The sequence below is a fragment of the Carex rostrata genome, chromosome 5 (genome assembly GCF_964058835.1).
Source record: "Carex rostrata chromosome 5, lpCarRost1.2, whole genome shotgun sequence".
In the NCBI taxonomy this organism is placed as follows: Eukaryota; Viridiplantae; Streptophyta; class Magnoliopsida; order Poales; family Cyperaceae; genus Carex; species Carex rostrata.
This window is the reverse complement of record NC_135922.1, coordinates 10,813,239-10,836,746: the sequence shown is the minus strand read 5'-3', so window position 1 is coordinate 10,836,746 and position 23,508 is coordinate 10,813,239. Positions and strand designations below refer to the sequence as shown.

Here is a 23,508-nt window from a genome sequence, read left to right as displayed (position 1 = left end):
TTTGTTTTGTAATAAATAACTCACCTATAGTTATTAAGAAGAAGGATCTATTTTATGCAAATATTTTCATTTCAAATGGATTATATTTGCTTGATTTAGATAAACATATGTTGAACATCAATAACAAGAGACTCAAGATGTCTCAAACAAATGAGACACTCTTGTGGCACTATCGCCTTGGTTACATAAACGAGAAACGCATAAAGAAATTGCAGCAAGCAAATCTTCTAGATTTGTATGATGGAGAAGCAATTGAAACATGTGAATCTTGTTTAACTGAAAAGATGACCAAATCACCATTCAAGAAGAAAGGTGAGAGATCAAATGACTTATTGGAATTGATACATTCTGATGTATGTGGTCCAATTAGTACTAGTGCAAGAGATGGTTATAAGTACTTCATTACCTTCATAGATGATCACAACTGATTTGGCTATGTGTATTTTATGAAGAACAAGAGTGAATCCTTTGAGAAATTCAAAGAATACAAGAATGAAGTAGAGAACCAACTTAACAAGAGAATTAAGGCTCTATGAACTGATCATGGAGAAGAATACTTGAGTAATGAGTTTAACACATATTTGAAAGACTGTGGCATTATACCACAACTTACTCCACCCGGGACACCACAGTGGAATGATGTTTCTGAGAGGAGAAATCGAACCTTACTTGATATAGTTCGTTCAATGATGTGTCAAACGGAGCTACCTTTATATTTTTGGAGTCATGCACTCCAAACTGCGATTCATACACTAAATATTGTTCCATCAAAATCCGTTGAGAAAACTCCACATGAGTTGTGGATGGGCAAATCACCCAACATATCATTTATCAAAATTTGGGGTTGTGAGGCATACGTCAAGCGTATGATCTCAACAAAACTTGAACCCAAAGCGGATAAATGCTTCTTCATTGGATACCCAAGGGTATAGCTTTTGGCACAAGCCAACGAATACTATATTCGTTAAAAATGGTGCAACATTCTTAGAGAAGGAGTTTCTCGAAAGAATCAAAAGCGGTGGTAGTATGATGACACTTGAGGAAACTCAAGAAGACCTACAAGTGAGTGATCATGATATGAATGAAATTCAAGATGATCATGAAATATCACACGAAGCTCTTTTAATCAGTGGGAGTACCAGTAATATTATTCCCTTAACTCGAATTAAGCATGAATCTATTTCGCAAGAAATTGTGGAAGAAGTTCAAGAAGCTCAATATGAGTCACAAGAATATAAAGAGCTTAGAAGGTCGACAAGGGATAGAAGAAGACCTGAATTTTACATGGGTCTCCATGAAGTCTTGGTAATAGATACCAAAGATCCCTTGACCTACGAAGAAGCAATGGAAAGAAAAGACTCCAAAGCATGGCAAGAAGCCACGGGATCCGAAATACAATTCATGTATGACAACCAAGTATGGAACTTGGTAGATCTTCCTGAAGGATCGAAAGTCATTCGAAACAAATGGATTTTCAAGAGGAAGATGGACATGAATGGTAACTTGACAACGTACAAGACAATACTTGTAGCAAAATGTTTTACTCAAATTCAAGGAATTGACTATGATGAAACTTTTTCACCAGTTGCCATGTTTAAATCTATTCGGATTATGCTAGCTATTGCCGCATTTCATGATTATGAAATATGGCAATTGGATGTCAAAACAGCTTTTCTAAATGAAAAATTGGATGAGGAAGTATACATGGTACAACCTCAAGGTTTTGAAGATCCGAAAAATAGTAGCGAAGTGTGTAAACTTCAGATAGCTATTTATGGCTTGAAGCAAGCATCCAGGAGTTGGAACAAACGTTTTGATGAAGAGGTTAAAACCCTTGGATTCATTCAAAGTAAGGAAGAATCTTGTGTATACAAGAAGGTTAGTGGGAGCCACATTATGTTCTTAGTCTTATATGTCGATGACATATTGCTGATAGGTAATGAAAAATCTTTAACGGAGCAAACAAAGAACTCATTGAAAATAATCTTTTCAATGAAAGACATGGGCGAGGCTCAATATATCTTAGGTATTAAAATATATAGAGATAGGTCTCGTAAGCTCATTGGTCTAAGTCAAAATGTGTATATTGATAAAATCTTGGAAATATTCCATATGGAAAATTCCAAGAAAGGAAATGTACCAATGAGTGTGTCTGTGCAACTTAGCAAGTCGCAGTGTGCAATAACACATAAAGACATTGAATACTTGAAGAATGTTCCCTATGCTCTAGCCATAGGTTCCATCATGTATGCTATGACTAGCACAAGACCCGATGTTGCGTATGCTTTGAGTATGACAAGTCGTCATCAAGCTTCACCTGGTCCTGATCATTGGACTGCGGTCATGAATATTCTTAGGTACCTGAAAAGGACCAAGAATAAGTTTCTTGTCTATGGTGGTCAAAGAGAGCTCATTGTAAAAGGCTACATTGATGCTAGTTTTATGATAGACCCAGACGATAGAAGAAGACAAAATTTCATTGTTATGGATTGACACCAATAGCAACACAGCTGATCCCTTCACTAAGCCCTTATCACAAGCCAAAAACGAAATTCATTTCGAGTCCTTGGATCTACAAGATCATGGAGAGTGGCTTGAAGACTAAAAAGGACTTCTAGTTTTAGAGTTTATGCATTTATTATGTATATGAGAAACTTTAAAAACAAGTGGGAGATTGAAGGATGTGTTTTGAAAGTTATCTTTTAATAATAATTTATGTGTTGTTCATGATTTTATTACGAATATTATTATTCTTGTTTCTTGAGATTTATATGTTATATCTTTGGAAGTATTCAAGAAGATGCTCTTGGTCTTGAATCATAGGACTCCTAAGATGACAAACATTTAATCACTAAATAAGTTCACAATCGTGGTAATTAAGGAGGAACATTAATTACCGAGGAAGATTGTCATGTAGATTAAAGTACATTGAAGTTCTATAAATGTTGATAAAGGATTATCATTTAATTACATTAATATATAAAATGTGTATTTTATATATTGAATATGACCTAAATGAATGGAACATTATATGGATTGTGTTTTGTGTCATTAATGTTTCCATTGTGTATTTAGAATCTTAGATATGAGATGTGTAGGTTTTTCACATGAGAAGCATATAATGTAATTGCTATTTAAATACTATCTTATGATAGGAATGAAATAGTAGTTCGTTGTGTACAACTTGTGCGGGAAAAATCTATATGTTAATATTATCATTGTCTCTCAATTTGAGTTATGATATTACTGGGCCCCTTGGTAAAGTGGAATTATATCGCATGCAATATAACTAATGTAGTTATAATTATAATTCACTTGAGAGACCATGAAAATGAATATAATGCAAAAATGACACGATCCTATTTTGCATATTATTCATAATATCATGTGACAAGGATAGACACAAAATTAGTGGATTGAGTAAATGATTACTATGTCATTTGGATAACTATAATGTAATGATAGAACCTCTTATAGTCAATAATATAAAGATTTATATTATTGCCAAGATGACATAGATCCTCTATACGGTCACACCAACTGAAGAGAAACAACAAGTATTTTACATTTCATAATGATGTATAAGATAAAATACATGTGATGAAATGCTAAAATAAAATGTCATAATATGACATGCTTAGACCATAAATAAATTTATGAAGTTATGCAAATATTATTTGGTATAATGTTTGAATACATTATAAGAATAATATAAATACTGTATAATAGAATAATATGAATAATATTATTTGTTCATAAATTAATTTATTAAACCAACCATAAGATGAGATTAAAGAGAGCATGAGATGGCTAAACAAGGCTAGTGGCATTTGTGTAATTGATTCAAACCTTACACAAAGGATTGCCCTAACCCTTGCCTATTTAAGGGGGCTCATTTGGGAGAAAAATATGCTAATTTTCTGCCTATAACACTTGCCAAAATCAGCCCCTTTGAGCAGCCACGTTTTTCCTTCTCCTTGATCGAAAGTTGAGAAGCTTGCTCTCTCATCTTCTCTTGTTAGGTTTAGCCACCAAGAAATCAAATAGTTTGTTGATTTAAAGATTAAGAGGTGGTTGTATCTAAGCCTTGAACTCCACATTCATCTATCTAAGAGGTGTGGTAGTTCGTTGTTTAGGTTCAAGGTGAACCAAGAGGTGCTTCTAAGAGAACGACGGTTCCAAGAGATCTAGAAGGGAAATCTACTTCCCTCTAACAAGAGATTTGACAATCTCTTTAGGTATAAATTATTATCTCCTCTTGTATAAGAAATGAATAAATTTATTTATTTTTATTTAGTACACATTAGGTGCTTAATGAAACTATTAAGAAGTTTCTTGTTTGCTATTGTCATATAAATAACGTCCTTTGTGTATTGAGTCAAGTGGTGATACAAAATTTTTTAATTCTCACCACATAGGCATACACATGAAATCCCTACACTATTACGGACTATTCCAACCAATACGGGGTCAAGCTCATTATGGACCAGGAGATGGCCAAATCCAGCAAAGGCACTATATGGTTACGGACCGTATCACCTCATATGGTCTGTCACAGTAGGCGCCCTTTGTTGAATAACTGCTCCAGCTATATCCATATCAGATCCATTGGACTCCAACTCATTGCCAGCGCCCCTCCCTCCTATAAATACCCATATGGATTGAAGGACCAAACCATCTTAGATATACTTTGTATTTTTGTTCTATAGTTTAGTTGTGAGGAGTGTAAACATGATGTTCCGCAACTAGACATATTTTCTTAGGGCTAGGCTATAAACCCTGTTACTCATGATGCTTTGATATATATTTTGTGTTTGATCATTGTTTAGTCTTTTGTCGTTTGATATCTTTTGTGCTTCATGTTCAAACTCTCTCGGTTATGCTTGTTATTCTAAACCGCTACTGTGATGGCCACACATGAAAATTAGTCACATTAGATTAACTGAAGAAGCTAATAGTCGGATCTACAAAAGTATGCATGGGAGTCTCGGCATTCGCAGATGAATGTCGCATTGTCTTGCCTTACCATGGGGACACCCTATAGGATCAACCGAGGGACCTAGTCAAGTGAAGGTTGTGACTTTGGGCTAATGACATATCTCCTTGCACTTCTCAAGTCAAACCTTAACGGGAAGACTTGATTAGTAGTGTGGTTGATACGCGAAAGCGCCAGTCAGTGTGATAGGATTAAAAACTCTCTTACAATTAATGAAAACCAACATCAAACTAAAATAAGAATCAAAGCGGATTGAAGTAACAATGGTGTGCCGAAACTATAGGAATCAACATCTCCTTTTGACTACTTTATTTATCTTTGGATTCGAAAATACGAAGTTGCATCTTTGATCACCAACAACTCTCCAGATCTGATTTTGTCTAACCCTTTAACGGATCGTGATTTGATTGTTCAAGACCAATAATCTTATTCCCTGTAGATCGACACTCGATTATAGTACTCGATAGGACCATACGCTTGTGATCTGATCAGAAGTAGATACAGGTTTTTTTAATTTAAAAGAAGTGACACGATTCACCACATCAAGCCTTTTGACATCGTTGCCGGGGAATAACGATTATTTGTGCAAGGCCTTGCGAGAAGCCCTTGCGTTTGACCATCAAATCTGATTTATTTGATTTGAATTGACTCTTTAATTTTTCTTTATTTTAATTTCTGTTTTTCTACTTTCTTTATTTTTATTTTCTTTATTTTTATTTTAGATCTACTAAATTTTTATTTTTATTTTCTTAGGATTTTTCACACTGGCCAAATCATTTATACAAAGATCTGAAAGGATTGCACGTAAGAGAAGATTGTTCACTTCAAATTCACCAACAAGGGCTACATCAAGTCCTTTCTCTCATGACACTCGAAGTTAAGAAGATTCATATTCGATCAATATGGAAGGCCAACTGAATCCACCGATCAACAGCAATGATGGACGTCAAGAAAACACTAGTGAAAATACGAACACAACAAGACCAAAACTGATGAGAGAGAGAGAGAGAGAGAGAGAGAGAGAGTAAGGCTACCATACATTGCAATACATAGCCATCTTTGTGCATTGGACTATAAATCATCAGATTCAAAGTCCAAATAATCGATCCAAACTGTTAATCTTGTTCTCCATATTAATATGTATTTGGAGACCAAATTTTACATTTTTTTAAAAAAATTTACTATTTTTTTAGATTTATTGAAAATCGTTGTTTTTCAGACAAATTTGGACCATAAAAAACAACGATTTTCAATAAATCTAAAAAAATAGTAAAAAATTTTCAAAAAATATAAAATTTGGTCTCCAAACACATATTAATATGAAAAACGAGATGAATGATTTGGATCAGTTATTTGGACTTTGAATCCGATAATTTATAGTCCAATGCATAAAGATGTCTATACATTGCAATGTATGGTAGCCTTACTCTCTCTATATATAATCAGTGTTTTTCATTAAATAAAATAATAATAAAAAATTCAGAAAAACACTGATTTTGAAAAATTCTAAAAAAATAGTAAAAATATTCCAAAAAATATAAAATTTAGCACGGTGAGTTCGTTGACTTGGTACATGCCAGGTGTTGTGTTTGGTTTCTCGCACTCCGAGTTCCAGTAGTGGCATGTAGGTTTTATATAAAAATAAGATTCAAAAGTATAAAATATTTATTGATTTATTTAAATTGAAGATTAAACGTGGCTTTATTCATATACTAAAGTATTTTTGCCTTTCCTTTTTGGTTGCCATAAGGTACATGTCTATTTGTAATGAATTTCTATAAATGACTAATGATTTTGTATGATTTTTTTTTACTACTGGTAACCCACACTGATTCCATTACATGATGCTTATATTGTTGCTTATTTCTCAAATAAATTTTTACTTCCTGTACCAGCCTATACCGTTCCACACTGGCTCCACAATGCGCCTACTATAAGCTGCTTCTATCTGAGTTCTTAATGCTCTTTCACATTTATTCCAACTAATAAAACTTCAGCATTATTTGCAAACTTTGCAGCTATATTCCAAGAATAGCAAAGTCATTATGCGATCCGTGTGAAGTAGTGAGGAGGCAGACATTTACTTCACTCTCAAGACTATTATAGGTTTTTTCATTTGTTTCAACATTTTGGTTTTTGCCTTTAAAGGCGATTTCTTGTCTATCTAAGGCAGTTACCTTAATATGTTTGTAATTTATTTGAGCAAATCATTCTAACAAAGCAACAACTTAGTTCTCAATTAGCCTTAAGCAACACTTGAAATTTTGGCTGGTACATGCTGTTACGAGTTCTGACAGCTATAAGAGTATGGGCTGGTATAGGACTTTGTATTTGTATTAGATAATTGGAGAACTTGATATACAGTATGGTGTCTTGTGGGCTTGTGGCTTATTATCAAATACTTCAGTTGTGACCTTTTCATGGGAACCTTACAAGCCTTGTATGTTTTAAGTTTTTTTGTATGCTCTAATTTCATCTCTTGGTATTTTTGCGTAGATAAACTAGATGCATGATGCAGAGCTAGAAGTTTAAATTGAGCAAGATTTCAAAGGGTGTATTTTTTTTTAGATGTTGATATAAGGTCCTGGTCTGTGTACCATAGAGCGATACAATTTTTGCTGTGTGCGGCCATATATTTTTGTTTTATGTTGGATTCATTGGGTGATAGAGATTAGTGTGCGCTTTGTTGTTTATAAGATAGCTATGATTGTTAATTGATGTTGCTTGACAAAATTAGATTGCTGCCATTATATAAATGAATGATTTTTGCTTTTGTTTACATTACTTGCTCCAGAATTGTTAATTGATATGTTTTCGTTTTTTTTGTTCATAAGATCCAATGCAGCCATAACTTGGGAAGTAATAGCTAATGAAAATTGTAATTCTGTAGAGTAGAATTTGACCTTTGAATAAAAGATGAACTTTTTCTATAAAAAATTTGGACCAATCTTGAATTTCAACATATGTTAAATATCAGCAAACTGAGGTTGTGATTGTACTAGAGATAAATAACACACACATGCATTATTTATACCAGTAAATTATTTGTAATAATTTGAAAACATAAGAGATACAATTACATAAAACACAACCCTCCTTCACAAAATAAAAGCTCCAATAGAGACACCTATACCAGTAAAGTAGTAAACCCGTATAATTCAATTAACAAGAAACATAATTTCCTAAGCCCTTGCATCCACAAACCCAATTAATAAAGAAACACATCTGCAACACAGTAATTATATTTTGTTTCTAATCTCCTACATCTTTCCCCATTGCAGATTTTAGTTGCCTCCGATTTCTTGTGACAATGTTTTTTCCAATGAAAATGCTTCAATCTGCATTGTGAACATAAATTGGCCCAGTAAGCAGCAAACTGGTACGTACGTCTAGCATTCCAGATAGCTCATGCCAGGAATGAACATAAATTGGTCTAACTTCATATATTAGTATTAGCGATATAATGTGGGCAGAAAAATAGGAATACTTTCAACATGTATACAAGCTTCAGCCTTTTGTGAAGGGTATGAACTCTCCATTCCATTATACATAAGTGTTTGGATTATATTTTCACATTAAATACTTAAAAGAAAAGTATGTAGAAGATCTATTTATTTATTTGTTGAAATAGGGATATGTACCAAGGTGCCGCATTACTGCAATGCTAGATTCATCTATCTCCCTCACAAATTCGATCTATGGCGAAAACCACATGTTGATGGAGGATTCAATCTGCATGGTTTTTGAAACAACACATGATGACATTAGTTCTCACACAAAACAAGCTGAACAAGAAATAGCTTGGATGTGTTTGATGCTATGATTTGAGAAGACCAATTTGATACTTCCAGGTTTCAAAATACAGATTCAAACCAAAGAAAATCAAAACTAGCTTGGACAGGAGTGGATTTAAAAAAAAAAAAAATACCTTCCATGTGTTTGAAATTGTATCTCCAATTAGTTTGTTCGAAATTTGTACCAATTTGTACCATACAGTACCCAATCAATATCCTAATTGATGGTTAAAAGTAATCACGAGCTAAAACAGAAAAATATAAATTGGCCACGAAGAGAAGGCCAAAAGCTGACTTACGAGAGAGAGAGATAAGGAGCTTACTTGAGGAGGCGCTAGAGAGTGACAGCAGATTGGGAATCAGAGGCGTAGAGCGAGGCTGGAGGCACTGGAGATGAGGCACGAAGGAGGAGCCACCGTAGTGGAGAGGGTGGAGGCTGTCGTCGTGAGAAAATCGCATTACTGCAATGGCACATTGCGAGAGAGAGTAATCTTGCACCGAGAGAGGAGAGGAGCAAGATCGTTTTGAACGAGTCGCTGAGGGGGTGGGGCGTCGCATGAGAGAGGGGGCCGCTGGAGAGAGGGTTTGGGGTCAGGGACAGGGTTTTGTATTAACTGGACACATCCAGTTAATGGAGAATTGAAAAATCCCATTTCAGCGAAATTTTTTGAATCAAATCTATCTGATCTGTACGAGTTTTAAAGCAGATCCAAAGGCCTGAAACGCGAATTAAAAGGGGTCTTTTAATTTGCAAAGTAGGATAGCATTACTCTATATATATATATATATATATATATATATATAGGTAGGCTACCTGATAAGGATGAAATAAGCAGTGATTTTTTCCTATCACTTGATCTAAAATATTATTATTTATCGAATTACAATTACTCATTTTCTATAGAGTAGCTAATATTATTACTATTAAAACTTGGTGGATATACGAGACTCATCCTTTGGTTTAGTGGCAAAGAAAATATTTTTCGTGTGAGAAGTTGCAGATTCTAAATCCAAATGAGAGATGTTAAAAATTATCTCAACAATGCAGATTCTATATTTTTCTCGCCTAACTGCCAGAGTGACCGTTGAAAAATTATTGTAATTAAAGCAACTTGGTTTGTAGTTGTACATGCATCCTCCCTAGTTAGAGCCAGAGTCCGTATCCTCCTGGGTACCCGACTGAGTACAACTATTATTAAATTTCAGTCGAGTGATTAAAATTCAGTATCTATCATATAAGGGATCTGTTGAGATTTGTGCCAAGTTAAAATTGACGGCCAGTTCGGAATGTTTGGATAACTTTAGACCGGGCATCAGACAGATTTTGGTGCAACACTGTAACATGGAAACATGGAAATTGCCAATACAAGGGATGAAGCCTCGTCTTATATTCCTCAAACCCAATTTGCAAAAAATCCAAGTCCTGAAAATAATATTACTTGTATTCAATTGATATCAGGAATTTCTGTTAACATGGACAAATCTGAAATCATATTATCGGGAGATACGGAACAGTGATCTGGCGAATTGGTATCCATTCTACGATACAAGGAGGGTTCATACCTGCTAACATACTTGGGTCATCCGCTGTCAGACAAGAAGTTAGCAAAATCAGTCTATATCCCACTAATTAAGAAATTCAGCGAAAGGTTATCAGGATGGGCTGCAGGGTTCTTGTCATTGGAGGGAAGAGTTGTATCGGAGCTTCCGACATACTTCATGTCTGTGTTCAGATTGCCCATGTGGGCCATTGATGAAATTGATAAAATAAGAAGAAACTTTCTATGGAGGGGCAAATATGGAACAAAAGAAAATTCAATAGGAAAATTGGGATATTGTCTGTACTCAGTAGAACAAAGGAGGCAGGGGGGTTAGGTTTTCGTGATCTCAGATCCTTTTATGATGCCCTATTAGCCAAATGGTACTGGTATTGGATGAAACCGGATAGAAGAATATGGAAGGAACTATTTGAAATAACAAAAACAAATGAGGGTTCTTGTGAAATACCTTCTTGCAAATTTTTTCAGAAGACACTCATGCCGCTAATAAAATTTTGTGATTGTTTCACACTAAGAATGCCAGCTAATCTGTTGCAAATATCATTCTGGTACCATAACAGGGGAGAAGGTTTCCTTTATCATCAATACCTAGCCCTACTGTCATTTGTAATCACACCATCAATATCACTATGCGAGGTAATAAATGTACTGGCATGGCGGACTGACACGTGATCGTGATGATGCGGTTTGTAGATGCATAGCAACAGGCGAATTTTTGGTACAATCGACATATCATAGGATAAAGGACGGTCCCATTACTAAGACTAATATGAGTAGGATATGGAAATTAAAGGTGCAGCATAAAATGAAGACTTTTGCATGGTTGGTATTGTCAAACAAAATACTGCCATGCGAAAGCTTGAGAAGAAGCAGATGGATTCTGCCCAGCAGATGTGTGATATGTCAGAGTGATGCTAAATCGACAAGCCACTTGTTTACAAGATGCCCTATGATGACATCCATGTATTACATAGCTTTTACAAGGTGTTCTCTCAGCACAGATGTTCTGACTATATACCAGGATGATCTAATTGGGATACTGACAAATAAATTGGTAAATACAAAAATAAGAGGGGTTCTTCTCATATCTCAATTTGTTGTGGAGAGAGAGATATGCACGTATTTTCAAAGGGAAGGAAAAAGAGCTTCAGAATCTGGTAGATGAGATACATTCAGAATGGATGCTGTTAGAGTGAAACAAATTTTAGATTTGTATTTACAAGATTTTATGTTATGCTTTTCCTGTCGTTACTTTGTTGACTCAAGCAGTTTGAGTCCAATTTTCAACTTTTTCCATGTAACAGGATTTAGTTTAAAACCTCAAAAACTTTTCTTTCGTTCAATGAAATCATATATATATATATATATATATATAAGGACTAGATCCTTATTTTTTTCTCAAAAATAAAATGATTTTCATTGTAGAATTAAGAGATAGTGGTATGAAATGAAACGTTTTGTGTTTGATCCGTTGTTAATTTTCTTAGTGACCTAATGTTATTTATTGGAGAAGGATAGGCGCCCAGGACAATTTTAGTATAGTCATGTCTTCATGTACAATTGATTGGATTTTAATAAAGTTAAAACAACTTTAACAAGATAATTTGGTATGTTTGTTTACTTAAAAAGAATGAAAGTGCCTCCCACTTAAAGTATAATAATACATAATTGAATATGTTTAGCTTTTGCGGTTACTTTCATGGTATGTACACAGTTATATTCCATGAAAAATAACAAATTCCTACATGTTTCTATTTTTGAAGTTGGAAAATTATTTCTTCTACAAAATATTTGTTATTTAAACCTCAGATTGCACACGCTGCTTAGCTGAGTCAGAGTCTTGTGCTCATACTAGTAGATATATCTTCTTTACTTGTGCTCTTACTAAATTCATGACATTTAAATTTATAAGTTTAATTGAAAATTAAAAAAAATGTAACTAATACTTCATGTATGTTTTTAAACCCAATTAGTATACAGATGCTACTAAGAAGATATATAAAGAGGTGTTTTTTTAATTATCTTATACCTGTACTTGTAATTCACATCCAACATTATTTATATACTTTTTTTTTAATTTTTTGTATCTGATAATTTATGTATCCGGAATGAGACAGGAGGCACAAGTTGTTTTACCTGATTTATGCTGGTCCCTTGCTATTCTCCTCTCTTAATTTGGGGATTGCATAATTTTACTAGGCCATATATAACAGTTCTATTTCTGTACAGCCCAAGCTGCTTTAGAGAGCCCAATGATGATGAACTTTTGGGCCTAACACATTTTGCAAAGCAATTTCCGACGCAATAAGAGTTGGTAGGTTGGTGTCCTAATTCGGATTAAGTACATCCAATTTCTAATATGGCATATTTATTGATATTACTAAGTATTGTTTACCAATAAAAATAAAATTACAGATGTGTTCTCAACTATTTAGACAGATGTGTATTAAATTTGAGTTAATTCAAAATTTGACTGATCATTTATTATATAACGTCAATAAATTGTTTGATTTAAAGCTAAACAAGCTATCTAAGAAATAAACAACACCCATGCAATTTGAAGTTTTTAATTTAAACAATATTTTTTAGGATATCATATAGTTGTATGCTAGAATTAGATATATATATTTTTTTTTTATAAAAGTGGACATGCTATTTGGTTTTCTACATGGAATATAAACGTTGTTTAGCCATCACCGAGAAGCCAATAAATTGAAACCATATATATTTTTTTTAAATTGTTTAAGAAATGACTATTTTATGTTCAGATTATTTCCAATATGATGCCCTACTTACCAAAATGATAAATACGTCATTCAATTTTGGTCTTTGATTTTTATTGAGTGTTCAAATGATGGTTGTTATGATCCCAAATAATTCCCTTAAAACAAATCCCAGCTTTCTATTACCAAAAGATTCACTAAATAATTTTGCATTATAATTAAATTCTTGGGACATCATACATTAGTAATAGTGATTACTGACGAGAAAATAAGCATCCAAACAATACATTAACATAAAATTAAAAGAACCAGCATAAACAACTAGAATTTCAACAGTTTACAAGAAAAGAATGTATCCATGTTTGTTGTACCAGCATATGGTGTTTACAGTAATTCACTTGGGGAGAAACTTGAGGACCCCTGGAATGTGAGTTTGATAAAAGTAGTTGCCCCAATCGATGATTTTCGGATCGAAACAGAAAAGTTGCGCATCAGTCGTGTTCTTTTCGATCGCAAGCCTCAGCCTTTGCAGGTTCATGTCATCAAAACTTAAATTCAAAAAAAGAAAAAAAAATTGTGTTAGCATTGACTCAATTAAATAAAATCTTAAAAGTGCTATACTGTATTTAATCTCTTATGTAAAATAATAGTTGATACATTATTTTTTAATTGCTCCTTGTTATTTAATTTGAACAAATTCCAAGTTCATGTCATCAAAACTTAATTTATAAAAACAATTTATTTTGTTAACACACTGACTCAATTAGGTAAAATTTTAGAAGTGTTGTATGCAATGTCTGATGAAAAATAGTAGTTGATACATGATTTTTGAATTGATCCGTGCTATTTTGTTTGAATAAATTATGAATAATAATTTAGTGGTAGGAATGCATACCGTCCTCGGAAAAAGGTATAAGGGGCATAGACGTCAACAAGGTGCATAATGTACCGGTACCGCCGACTTAGTTCATTGTACCGGTGCGAAAATCGCCCGCACAATAGCAAGTTTACTATGTGCAATGCCTGCAACGAAGCACCAATTAGTAACTTGTGAACTCAAAAAGCAAAATCAAATTTTATTTTATTTTCGATGGCCATTTTGCAAATGTTCATTTTTCATGATAATTCTGTTGCTCAATTTGGAAGCCTAATGCGAAACTTTTTACTTTTACATAATGTTGTTATCGATATTGGGATCATTTATGAAGACAACCCCAAATATTATCATATTTGCTGATAGGCCCAAAGAAATTTTGAGATAACTGTTACAACAAACAGTCAATAAAAATTGTGGTTGGTTAGGATTTGCAAATCATACAAAAAATTGTGGTTGGTTGGGATTTGCAAATCATGCCAAAATTGTGGTTGGTAGATTCAAATGTTTAAAATTATTTTGGTTGTTATTTGAAATTTCACTAAAAAAAATTGTTGTAATTTGCTAACAGAAATTCCAAATGTAGTCACAATTAAGCATTGTTTTGTTTCCCAAATAATATAGCAATTGATTAAAAAATAGAAATGAACCTCCAAAGGAAGCTTGTACCGAAGAGTCATGTATGCCTTGAAAGCACTGACACTGTTAAAGAAGTGCACCCTTTTAAATCCAATCGTATTGCCGTTCTTTTCTACGCGAGGGTTCTCTCTGAAATACCGGTACCCGCTCTGTTCAAATGTGACGAACCGTACCGGGTTTCTCATAGAAGAGCTGGTATGGTATACTGTCTCGGCATCTTCGCCAGAATGCATCACAATTGCTGCTATCATGGCATTGACCACCATGTCTCCTGGTATCTGCATTCATATTATTCATTTGCTTTGTAAAACAATCAAGCTATTTCAGAAGAGTGAGACTATGTGCATAGCGGGGATTGGTCCGTACTATGGAACAATATCTTCATTTTCAAAATTCAAATAGTTTATCTGAACTGTGATTTTCATATGAAAATGTACTTGCAGACTTTATTTACATTTTTTTGAACTTGTTATTATTTTTTTAGATAGGAGGAAAATTTCTAGAATTTTTGGATCAAGTGACTTTCCAACGATCTAAAAAAAAGTAAAAAGAATTGTACCAAAATGCAAAATTTGATCTACAAGTACATTTTCATATGGAGAATGTGGAACGGTTCAGATCAATTATTTAGATTTCAAGAATTGAGATTTTCATCCATAGTATTGACCAATATGCGCTATGCATAGTACCGTGGCCTCTCCATACAAATTAAAGGTTTTTCATTGAAAACTTTCAGAATAGATAAATTAATTAATTATAATAAATTATGAACTAACCACATCCATAATCTCCTTAAGATCAGCTAGGTAGCATGAAAGGTTTCCTTTTGCATATCCAAGTATAAAGCTATCAATTGTCCTGTAACAAAAACAGTAATTGTTTTAGTTCAACAAATTAATTAATCACAATTTTTCATAACTTGCACCCATATTTATGTATTTCCATTTTTTTTTTATTTCCAGCATTTTTACTGTTGCATACAGAATCCAGCTGTGCTTGCAATCAATGCTAAAGGAAATGATTGATTATAGCGCGATTTTATCAAAAAACCAATATTGTTTTTTAAATAATAAATGAAGAAAAGAAAGGGTACCTGATGCCTTCCATCCAACCAGGTAGGGGTTCCTTGTACAAGCTAGTAATAATAGTAGGTCTTATGATAACAAGAGGTACATCTCCTCTCATGTGACCAAGTACCATCTCACCCAGTGCTTTTGTAAATACATATGTATTTGGCCAGCCAAATTTCCTTGCCCTTTAACATACAAAAAGTATATTAACATAATTAATTACATTCAATAAATGTAGAAGAAACATGAAACTTTAACTTTTGGTCCATGCATATATAGTGCTCCCTGCAGCTTGTGTGTTTATGCATGTATCTCACATTCTCACTGTACGTAGGTGATAATTAAGAGTACTAGAAATCATAAATGCTTATCTGCTATGCATAATTTTTTTTTGCGGAAGTTACTGGCAGTACTCTTTTTGAACCCACAAAAGAAAAAAGGAAAAAAAAGAGAAAAAGAAAGGCTATGGTACTATGCATAGTAAAATGTTCAACAAGATTTTTATATGAAAATATACTTGTAAACTAAATTTTCTACTTTTTTTAGATATATAGAAATAATTACTCTTGAATGATCTAAAATATAATATTTAGATCAAGTGATATTCTACTTATCCAAAAAGTAGTAAAAAGTTCTAAAAAATGAAAAAAATGATACACAAGTACATTTTCATATGGAGATCTTGATGAAAGGTTCATATCAATTGTTTCAACTTTGAAAATGAAGATATTGATCCATATATAGTGGACCAATATGCGCTATCCATAGTACCATAGCCTACCTAAAATAAATACATAGATCCTCTTTAGAACAGTGTTATTATACTAACCTTTTGATGCCGAGTTCTTTCATGGCTGTCCTCTCTAACTTCTCAGTACTTTTTAGTGAATCCGTCTCCGACAACTGGAGATCTCTCTTTGTTTCTTCGACCAATCGGAGCTCCGACTCAACGTCTAAGTTTGAGCTTCCATTCAATGTTGCTCCCATTTTAAGTGGTTTCTCTTGTATTAGGCCTTCTTGCAACCCAGCAACATATGCTGTTCATATACACATTTATGAATTTAATATAGAAAATATTTCTTTGTTCAACACAATTTCTTTGAATTTACGTTATTCTCTACCTATTACTTCAAATATAGCTTTTTGCATCTTTTCTAAATATTCTGTTTACATAGTTTACAAAAACTATGTACCAGATTGTCACAATTAATTGATACATTAAAATTCTAAAGGTAATGAAACTGAAATATTGATATAAATTAGTACATACCAGTTGAAACATGAAGAAGCATCTTTAAGTTAACACATTTCTTTGCAAACTCCAAAATATGCTTAGCTCCTAATGTATTGACATCTAAAGAAACATCATACCTAAATCCAAAAAAGTAATAAATTATTAAGAAAATTAATGGGTATATATGCTGTTTAACAATTTTATTTTGAAATAATAACAAGTATTACTTAATTATTATCAATGTTATTTATTTAATTTACCTCTCATAGAAGTTTGTAGTAGCTGCATTGTTAACAATTATGTCGATTTCATGGAACAAATTTTCAACTTGGGAGCTTTCAATCCCTAAATTTTCATAAATGACATCTCCTGCAATTGGAGAAATCTTTTCTTCCATGAACTTGTTGTACTCCTTGCCATGTTCTTCTTTCAAAATCTTAAATAATTCCTTCCCAATTACCTATAATTAATAATAAGACTGAGTCCGTTAAATAATGGTATCCCTTTAAGTTTTTTTTTCTGTAATGTAAATTCATATCTATTCATGAAGTACACTTAGAAACAGATATTTAATTGTCATAGCAATTAATGGGTAGACATAATATTATATTGTTTTTTATGAAGTAGGCGAAAGGAAAAAAGAGAAACAAAAGTATTTTCACTAAGATGGTTGATTATACGGTTATAAGAAGAACTGAATTTCAAATCTTTATCTTCAATCTTTTTTTTTTTTTTAACTGAAAATATATTTGGATTGAGATTTAAAATTTCGGCATTTTTAACTAAAACTAAATTTTATTCAGCATCTTCTTAAAAATTTAATTTAAAATTTTATATATATTAACAAAAAAGAAATCGGAATAGGATAGATTGCCACACTGCCAAACACTAAGCAATAATAACAAAAGAAGTAATTATTTCCAATAATAAGTAAATAACTAAAGAAGTTCAATTAATTATATTACTTTGATTTGACTTTTACTGACAGGTGTCAGGTAATGGTGTCCTGACCTATGGAATGCCTTTTTACACTTTAAAACTACTCAAGAATTGTCAATGCAAAAAAAAGTTTCATCTATTATAGTTGAACATATTCAACTGTTTGATGAATTTGTATATAATTTGTGGATAACTTCAATAGAAATTAAATTTCAGAATTGCTTCTTTATGAATTTGTATGTAATTTGATGTTCTTCCTTCTTTAATTTGGTTCAAGTTTCATAGCATCATAAATAGTGTGAACTCCCTTCCAACAAACAATTTTATTCTATTGATGAACATTATCTTTAATTAATTTCTACCTACCAAAACTGGAAATGTACAGATGTACTGTTATATCCCACTATTTTTTTTTTTTGGCAAATGCATCCATTATTTTGAAAACGACATATAGTGTGAACACCCTTCCTAAAAAAAGTGTACAACTACTTGTAATGTTACTGTCAGATTGTCCTACATGTAGCATATAAATTTAATTTTCTGCTAGCTCATTAATTTTTTTTACCCATAATTCTTTTGCTAGCTACACAAGGAAAATAATTACCAAAGTGCACATCAATTGATTCTAGATCCAATCATTCAGTGGCTTTTATATATAGCAACTTTTTTTATTACATCAACTTATGATGCTTTTAACCATTGTTCCTACTAGTTTTATCTTTTACCATTTTGGGTTCATATTGTAGTGGCTAGATTATTTTTCCATTTCTTCTCCTTTATTTTTTACATGATTCAATATTTTGTGACAATGACAGAGATCTCTCTAAACTATATATATTACTCATTAGGATAGGTTGGTCTTAATTTCTTATCTGCAATCTTTTCTAAAAGTACCTTGGATATATGAAAACTTTGTAAAGGCATTTTTGTCACACAATTTCCATTTTTGGAAGATTCCTCAAAAAAAAGATGTGGCTAAAAATCTAGATCATGATGTGGTGCAATTATTATATATCGCTCTCAATATATATATCAGATTTGGAACTTACAACCAAAAAAAAATAAACAATCATCTCATGAGAATGACAATAATTGTATATTAGTACTTGTTGGTTTAATTTGTTTGTTTACCTAAAAAGAATGAAATACCTCCCACTTAAAATATATTAATACATAATTAAAAATGTTTAGCTTGTGCTGTTATTTTCATTGTATGTGTACACAGTTATATTCCATGAAAAAAAAAAAAACAAATTCCTACACATGCTTCTATTTTAAAAGTACGAAAATTATTTCTCCTACAAAATATATGTGAGATATTAAAAAATCAAAGGAAATCAAACCTCAGATTGCACACGCTGTTTAGCTGAGTCAGAGTCTTGTGCTCTTACTAGTAGATATATCTTCTTTACTTGTGGCTCAACCCTTAGAATTTTCTCCATCAAAACTGTTAAAAATTAGTATTAAAAAATGTACTAGATTCATGACACTTAAAATAAGTGCAATTGAAAAGTTAAAAAAATGTAATTAATAATTCATATATATGTGCTTTTAGACCATATTTTTTATGTTCCTCTCAAATGATTATATGTTGTAAAATTAATTTGTCCCTTTTAATACCAAAACTAACAGTTCGTATTGCACTAGGTGCATGCTTTTTTTTATTAAAAGCATCATGGCTAAGCTAAAATGGAGCAGCATTGATGTTTCCCTTCTTCTTTTTTCCCTTTGTTATCTTTTTGAGTTAAATGTAAACTACCAAATATTTAAAAATTGCCATTGCCTTCTTTGATATTCTTTTCATCATCTTTGAAGGCACAAATGCACACCCCCCATACGTATACATATACGTGTTAAACATATGCATAAGTGGACGCGTACATATTAAACATGTAAGCAATTTTGTTTATTTTTTTGAAGGTAAGGTGGCTAGGTGTCATCTTACGTTTTCCATTACCAAAAAATATTAACAAAAACATTGAAGAAAAATTTATCTTGCAAGCATTAAAATGGCGCAATGAAAATTTATCTAGCTAGGAATAACATGTCGATAGAGATATATATAATTATATAAACACATACTCTTGCCAAGAAAACCAGTTGAGCCAGTGATGAGAATGCTCTTTCCTTTGAAGTAACCTGCTATCTTACTTCCTTGATCCATCAGTCTATGTTCAGTCAGAGAAAAAGAGAAGAGAAGAGAGAGAGAGAAGAGAGAAGGGAGAAGAGAGAAGAGAGAGAGAGATGGTTGTGTTTAAGGAATACAAGAGAAGGATGGTTGGGGTGCTTTATATATAGCTTTTGTATGAGAAGAGCAAATGAAAGAGAACCAGAAAATTGATATATAATTATACTCCTAAGTCCTACAATTTTATACTCCTAATGCCGGTTAAATATGCATGCATAATTTGATGAGCATTTGTGTGGATTAATCCAGCCTGTTTGAAACCAATAATAGAGAAGTGCGATGATGATGTTATAATCACGTTTCGGATGGTCAAAATATGAGGTGTGACAATTTTTATATACGTACACTTTTCCTTGCAAGAATGGATAATAATGATCAGTGTAATAAAGTGTGTAAATAAAGCCACCTTTCATTTGTCTGCCCATGCATCATACTAAAAAACATTTAATTAAAAGAATGCTCATAAGATCATTAATAAATGTTTGTTTTATTGGTTACGGGTGACCCATATATACCTCATTATTGGGAGAATTGTTTTTTCATTAAAAATTAATAAAAAGGAAGAGAGAGAAACAAAAAGAGCTAGTATATCAGATATTTGATTAATACAAAAATCAATAGAATTTCTACCGGTTCTAAAAATAAAAAAGTTTGGATCGGTAGGAATTTTACTAATCCAAATAAGTTTTTATTATTTTCCTTTTAGTTTTCTCTAGTAAACTATAATTTTTATCTACTAAAATAGAAATAGTATCTTAAAATATAGATATATAATAGAAAGTTTCCATATATCTACATTTGGAAAAACATTTTATATTTTACTACAGATTTAATAGAAGAATTCCCTTCATCTATGTATCAAATTAAAAAAAAAAAAACTAAGTTTGAATCAGTAGAATTCCTACTGATTAATTCAAACATTTTGATTTTTAGAATCACTAAAAATCTTACTAATCTTATCAATGAAAAACCTAAAGTGTTTTTTCTATTTCTCTCTCTTCTTTTATATTAATTTCTACAGAAAAAAATCCCACCATTGAAATAATGTAGTTTTCCTATTTACTGATAATTATGTTGCTTGTCTTCAGTTGATATTGAATAAGTTATAATATTGGTACCGCACTTAAAAGTTAAAAAAGAGACTAACTTAGGTCCAATGCGAGGTAATATTACTCTTACATAAAGTATTTATAAACAACTTATTAATATCACATTTATTTTCCATAACTTTCATTAACATGGATGATTTATCTATATTTAGTAGAAATATGTTTTTTTTTTCCAAAGGGCAAATTTATGATTTACCTATATTTGAATTTGTTTGGTTGCTTCAACTTGGTAGGTCTGAAACGTTGTTTCTGTTTGTGCAAGATTGGAACAAATTAAAAGATTATTCAAAATTTAAGGGAGCCATATGCAGGCAACTATAATTTGTTGGTTTAATTAGAGGGTAGTCATGCCTTGGGTATAGTTGGGTAGATGTATAGTTGGGTAGATGTTAGTTAGCTTTAGTTATCACCGGACTGTATTTGGTTTATCTGTAACTCCAATTTTAATGATTGTTTCCACAATTTAATGTAGGTTGATAGTGTCCCGATCGTCGCTCGAACCTGCAGATTATAAATTTGCGTTAATACAAAACCTAAATGAAATCACTCTCAGTTGTTTCTGGCGAACCGGGATGAAAGATGGAAGTGCAAAGCATAGAGCCATTTATGCAAGGAGCTGTAATTAAATTATAGGACATACTTATGGCTGTGTATATATAAATTTCAGATTGCTAGACTACTCTTCCATTTATAGATATATAGTCTTGGTCTACGCTGATTACCTAACAACTCTCCTACACATGGTCCATGTGGTAAATCATTGAAAATAGTAGGGGTGTCAATGATACCCTTTTAACTGTTTATTCTACCCGTACTATATTTTATAATATGGACATGGATAAGTTTTTTTTCGTTAGTTTATTGGATATGAGTATTGGTATGAGTAAGGATTTTTCGTTAGCTAATGGGTAAGAGTAAGGATACGGGTAAAGATTATTTCATACCCATTATCCTATAGGGTAATTATATAAAATAAAATTATATGATATTGATTGAGCAATTAATAATTAGTGATGTTCTTTTTTATTAATTGAATATTCTTTTGCTATAAGAAAAATATTAACCATATTACTTTTATTTACATGTTTTGTTATTTAGTTAAATAATGAATTTGTTCGAAAAGATATTTGTGTTTTTAAATTTTCTTGATTTAAAAAAAACAATTTAGGTAGAATTGATTGAACATTTTTTTAATAATAATGTGATTGGATATGTGTGAATGAATGAGTTTTGATGATATATTTGTAAAATATAATAAAAGTAATTATTATATTAGTATTATTCATTATTCACTCTCTACCATTTCGTTATCTGATAATTTTAATAAGAGTAGAGTTGGACAAGGTGAATTATTAATTGTTAAGGGTAGGATATGAATATGAAAATGTTTACACCCTACCTATATCGTATGCATTAACACTACTTGTATATATACTTACACACATTGTATGGTATAAGGTCAATTCTTAATAGTAAACTTCACATCGAAGCAATAAAAGAGGGTTGTAAAGCTAGAATAGACGCAATAGTCAATATTGTTATAGTTTTGGCACTATATCCACCTTTGCTGTCTTTCCGAACTCATAACGTACAGATATTTCGAAGGTAGCACACTACTTGATTGATTTTAGATATTTCGAAGGTAGCACAGTCAGCCAACTAATATTTCATCAAAAAAATTGAATAACTTGTTTGAAAACCAATTAGAACAAAATATTTGGTAAATGGTACTGATCGACGGATGTCATGCACCTCAATTGATATCATTGCTTATCTTTTTTTTCTTTTGTTTTTCCACGTGGACAATAGTCACATGGCCGCAATCATTTAAAATAATAATTTATGTGCAAAGACTATATTTAGAAAAATGGTTTTTTTAGTAATAGCATTAGTACAAAAAATATATATTACCAACCACGGTAAAAAAATTGGATTTTTATTTTTTTTACTGTGTCAAAACCGATTGAATAATCTTCATACCATCTTGCACCATTATATTTAAGACGTGAATTGCACATCTCATGTGCATGTGTTTCCAACCAAAAACACTTTTATGCCCAAATTTCTCATCTATATTTTCTATCGCATTACCATTCACTGAACTATTATCTAGTGTAACTATGAAAATCTTATTATTGAACTTCCATTCAACTAAAACTTTCTCTTTTAAAGTTGCGACTGCTGGACCCGAATGCGGGTAAGACATTTGTCTGAAACTAATAATTTTTTTTTTGAAAATTGAAGTTCTTGTCGATATAATGTGCCATCACTAGTGGAGAACTTGGAATTAGTGTCGGTTGTTTATGGGTATCAGTGTAAGAGCCCACATTAATACTTTTTTTTTTTAAAATAAAATTTATTATTTGACCAGCTACCGTATATT

General features: G+C 32.0%; 1 protein-coding gene across 2 annotated transcripts; it reads right to left on the bottom strand.

Annotated features, from left to right (window-relative positions):
- Window positions 1–13,271: 13,271 nt before the first annotated feature.
- Window positions 13,272–20,183, bottom strand: LOC144554119 (alcohol-forming fatty acyl-CoA reductase-like). 2 transcript variants are annotated; one of them, XM_078302364.1, is made up of 10 exons: window positions 19,911–20,183; window positions 19,172–19,275; window positions 17,150–17,349; window positions 16,926–17,026; window positions 16,485–16,692; window positions 15,679–15,840; window positions 15,362–15,443; window positions 14,597–14,863; window positions 13,968–14,095; window positions 13,272–13,620 (listed from the first exon to the last, which is right to left on the bottom strand). In XM_078302364.1, the coding sequence occupies exons 1-10, from the start codon at window positions 19,990–19,992 to the stop codon at window positions 13,467–13,469; spliced, it is 1,488 nt and encodes a 495-aa protein (XP_078158490.1). In that variant the 5' UTR covers window positions 19,993–20,183; the 3' UTR covers window positions 13,272–13,466. The 2 variants fall into 2 exon arrangements, with proteins under 2 accessions (XP_078158490.1, XP_078158491.1); XM_078302365.1 differs by lacking the exon at window positions 13,272–13,620 and adding an exon at window positions 13,724–13,791.
- Window positions 20,184–23,508: the final 3,325 nt, after the last annotated feature.

Excerpts from the sequence above, each read along its gene's own strand:
- LOC144554119 (XM_078302364.1), bottom strand. The coding sequence starts at position 19,992 with ATGGATCAAGGAAGTAAGATAGCAGGTTACTTCAAAGGAAAGAGCATT. Across the intron at positions 17,027-17,149 it reads ACTACAAACTTCTATGAGAG|GTATGATGTTTCTTTAGATG; the intron begins GTAAATTAAATA and ends TTTTGGATTTAG. Across the intron at positions 13,621-13,967 it reads TATACCTTTTTCCGAGGACG|TTTTGATGACATGAACCTGC; the intron begins GTATGCATTCCT and ends TTTGAATTTAAG.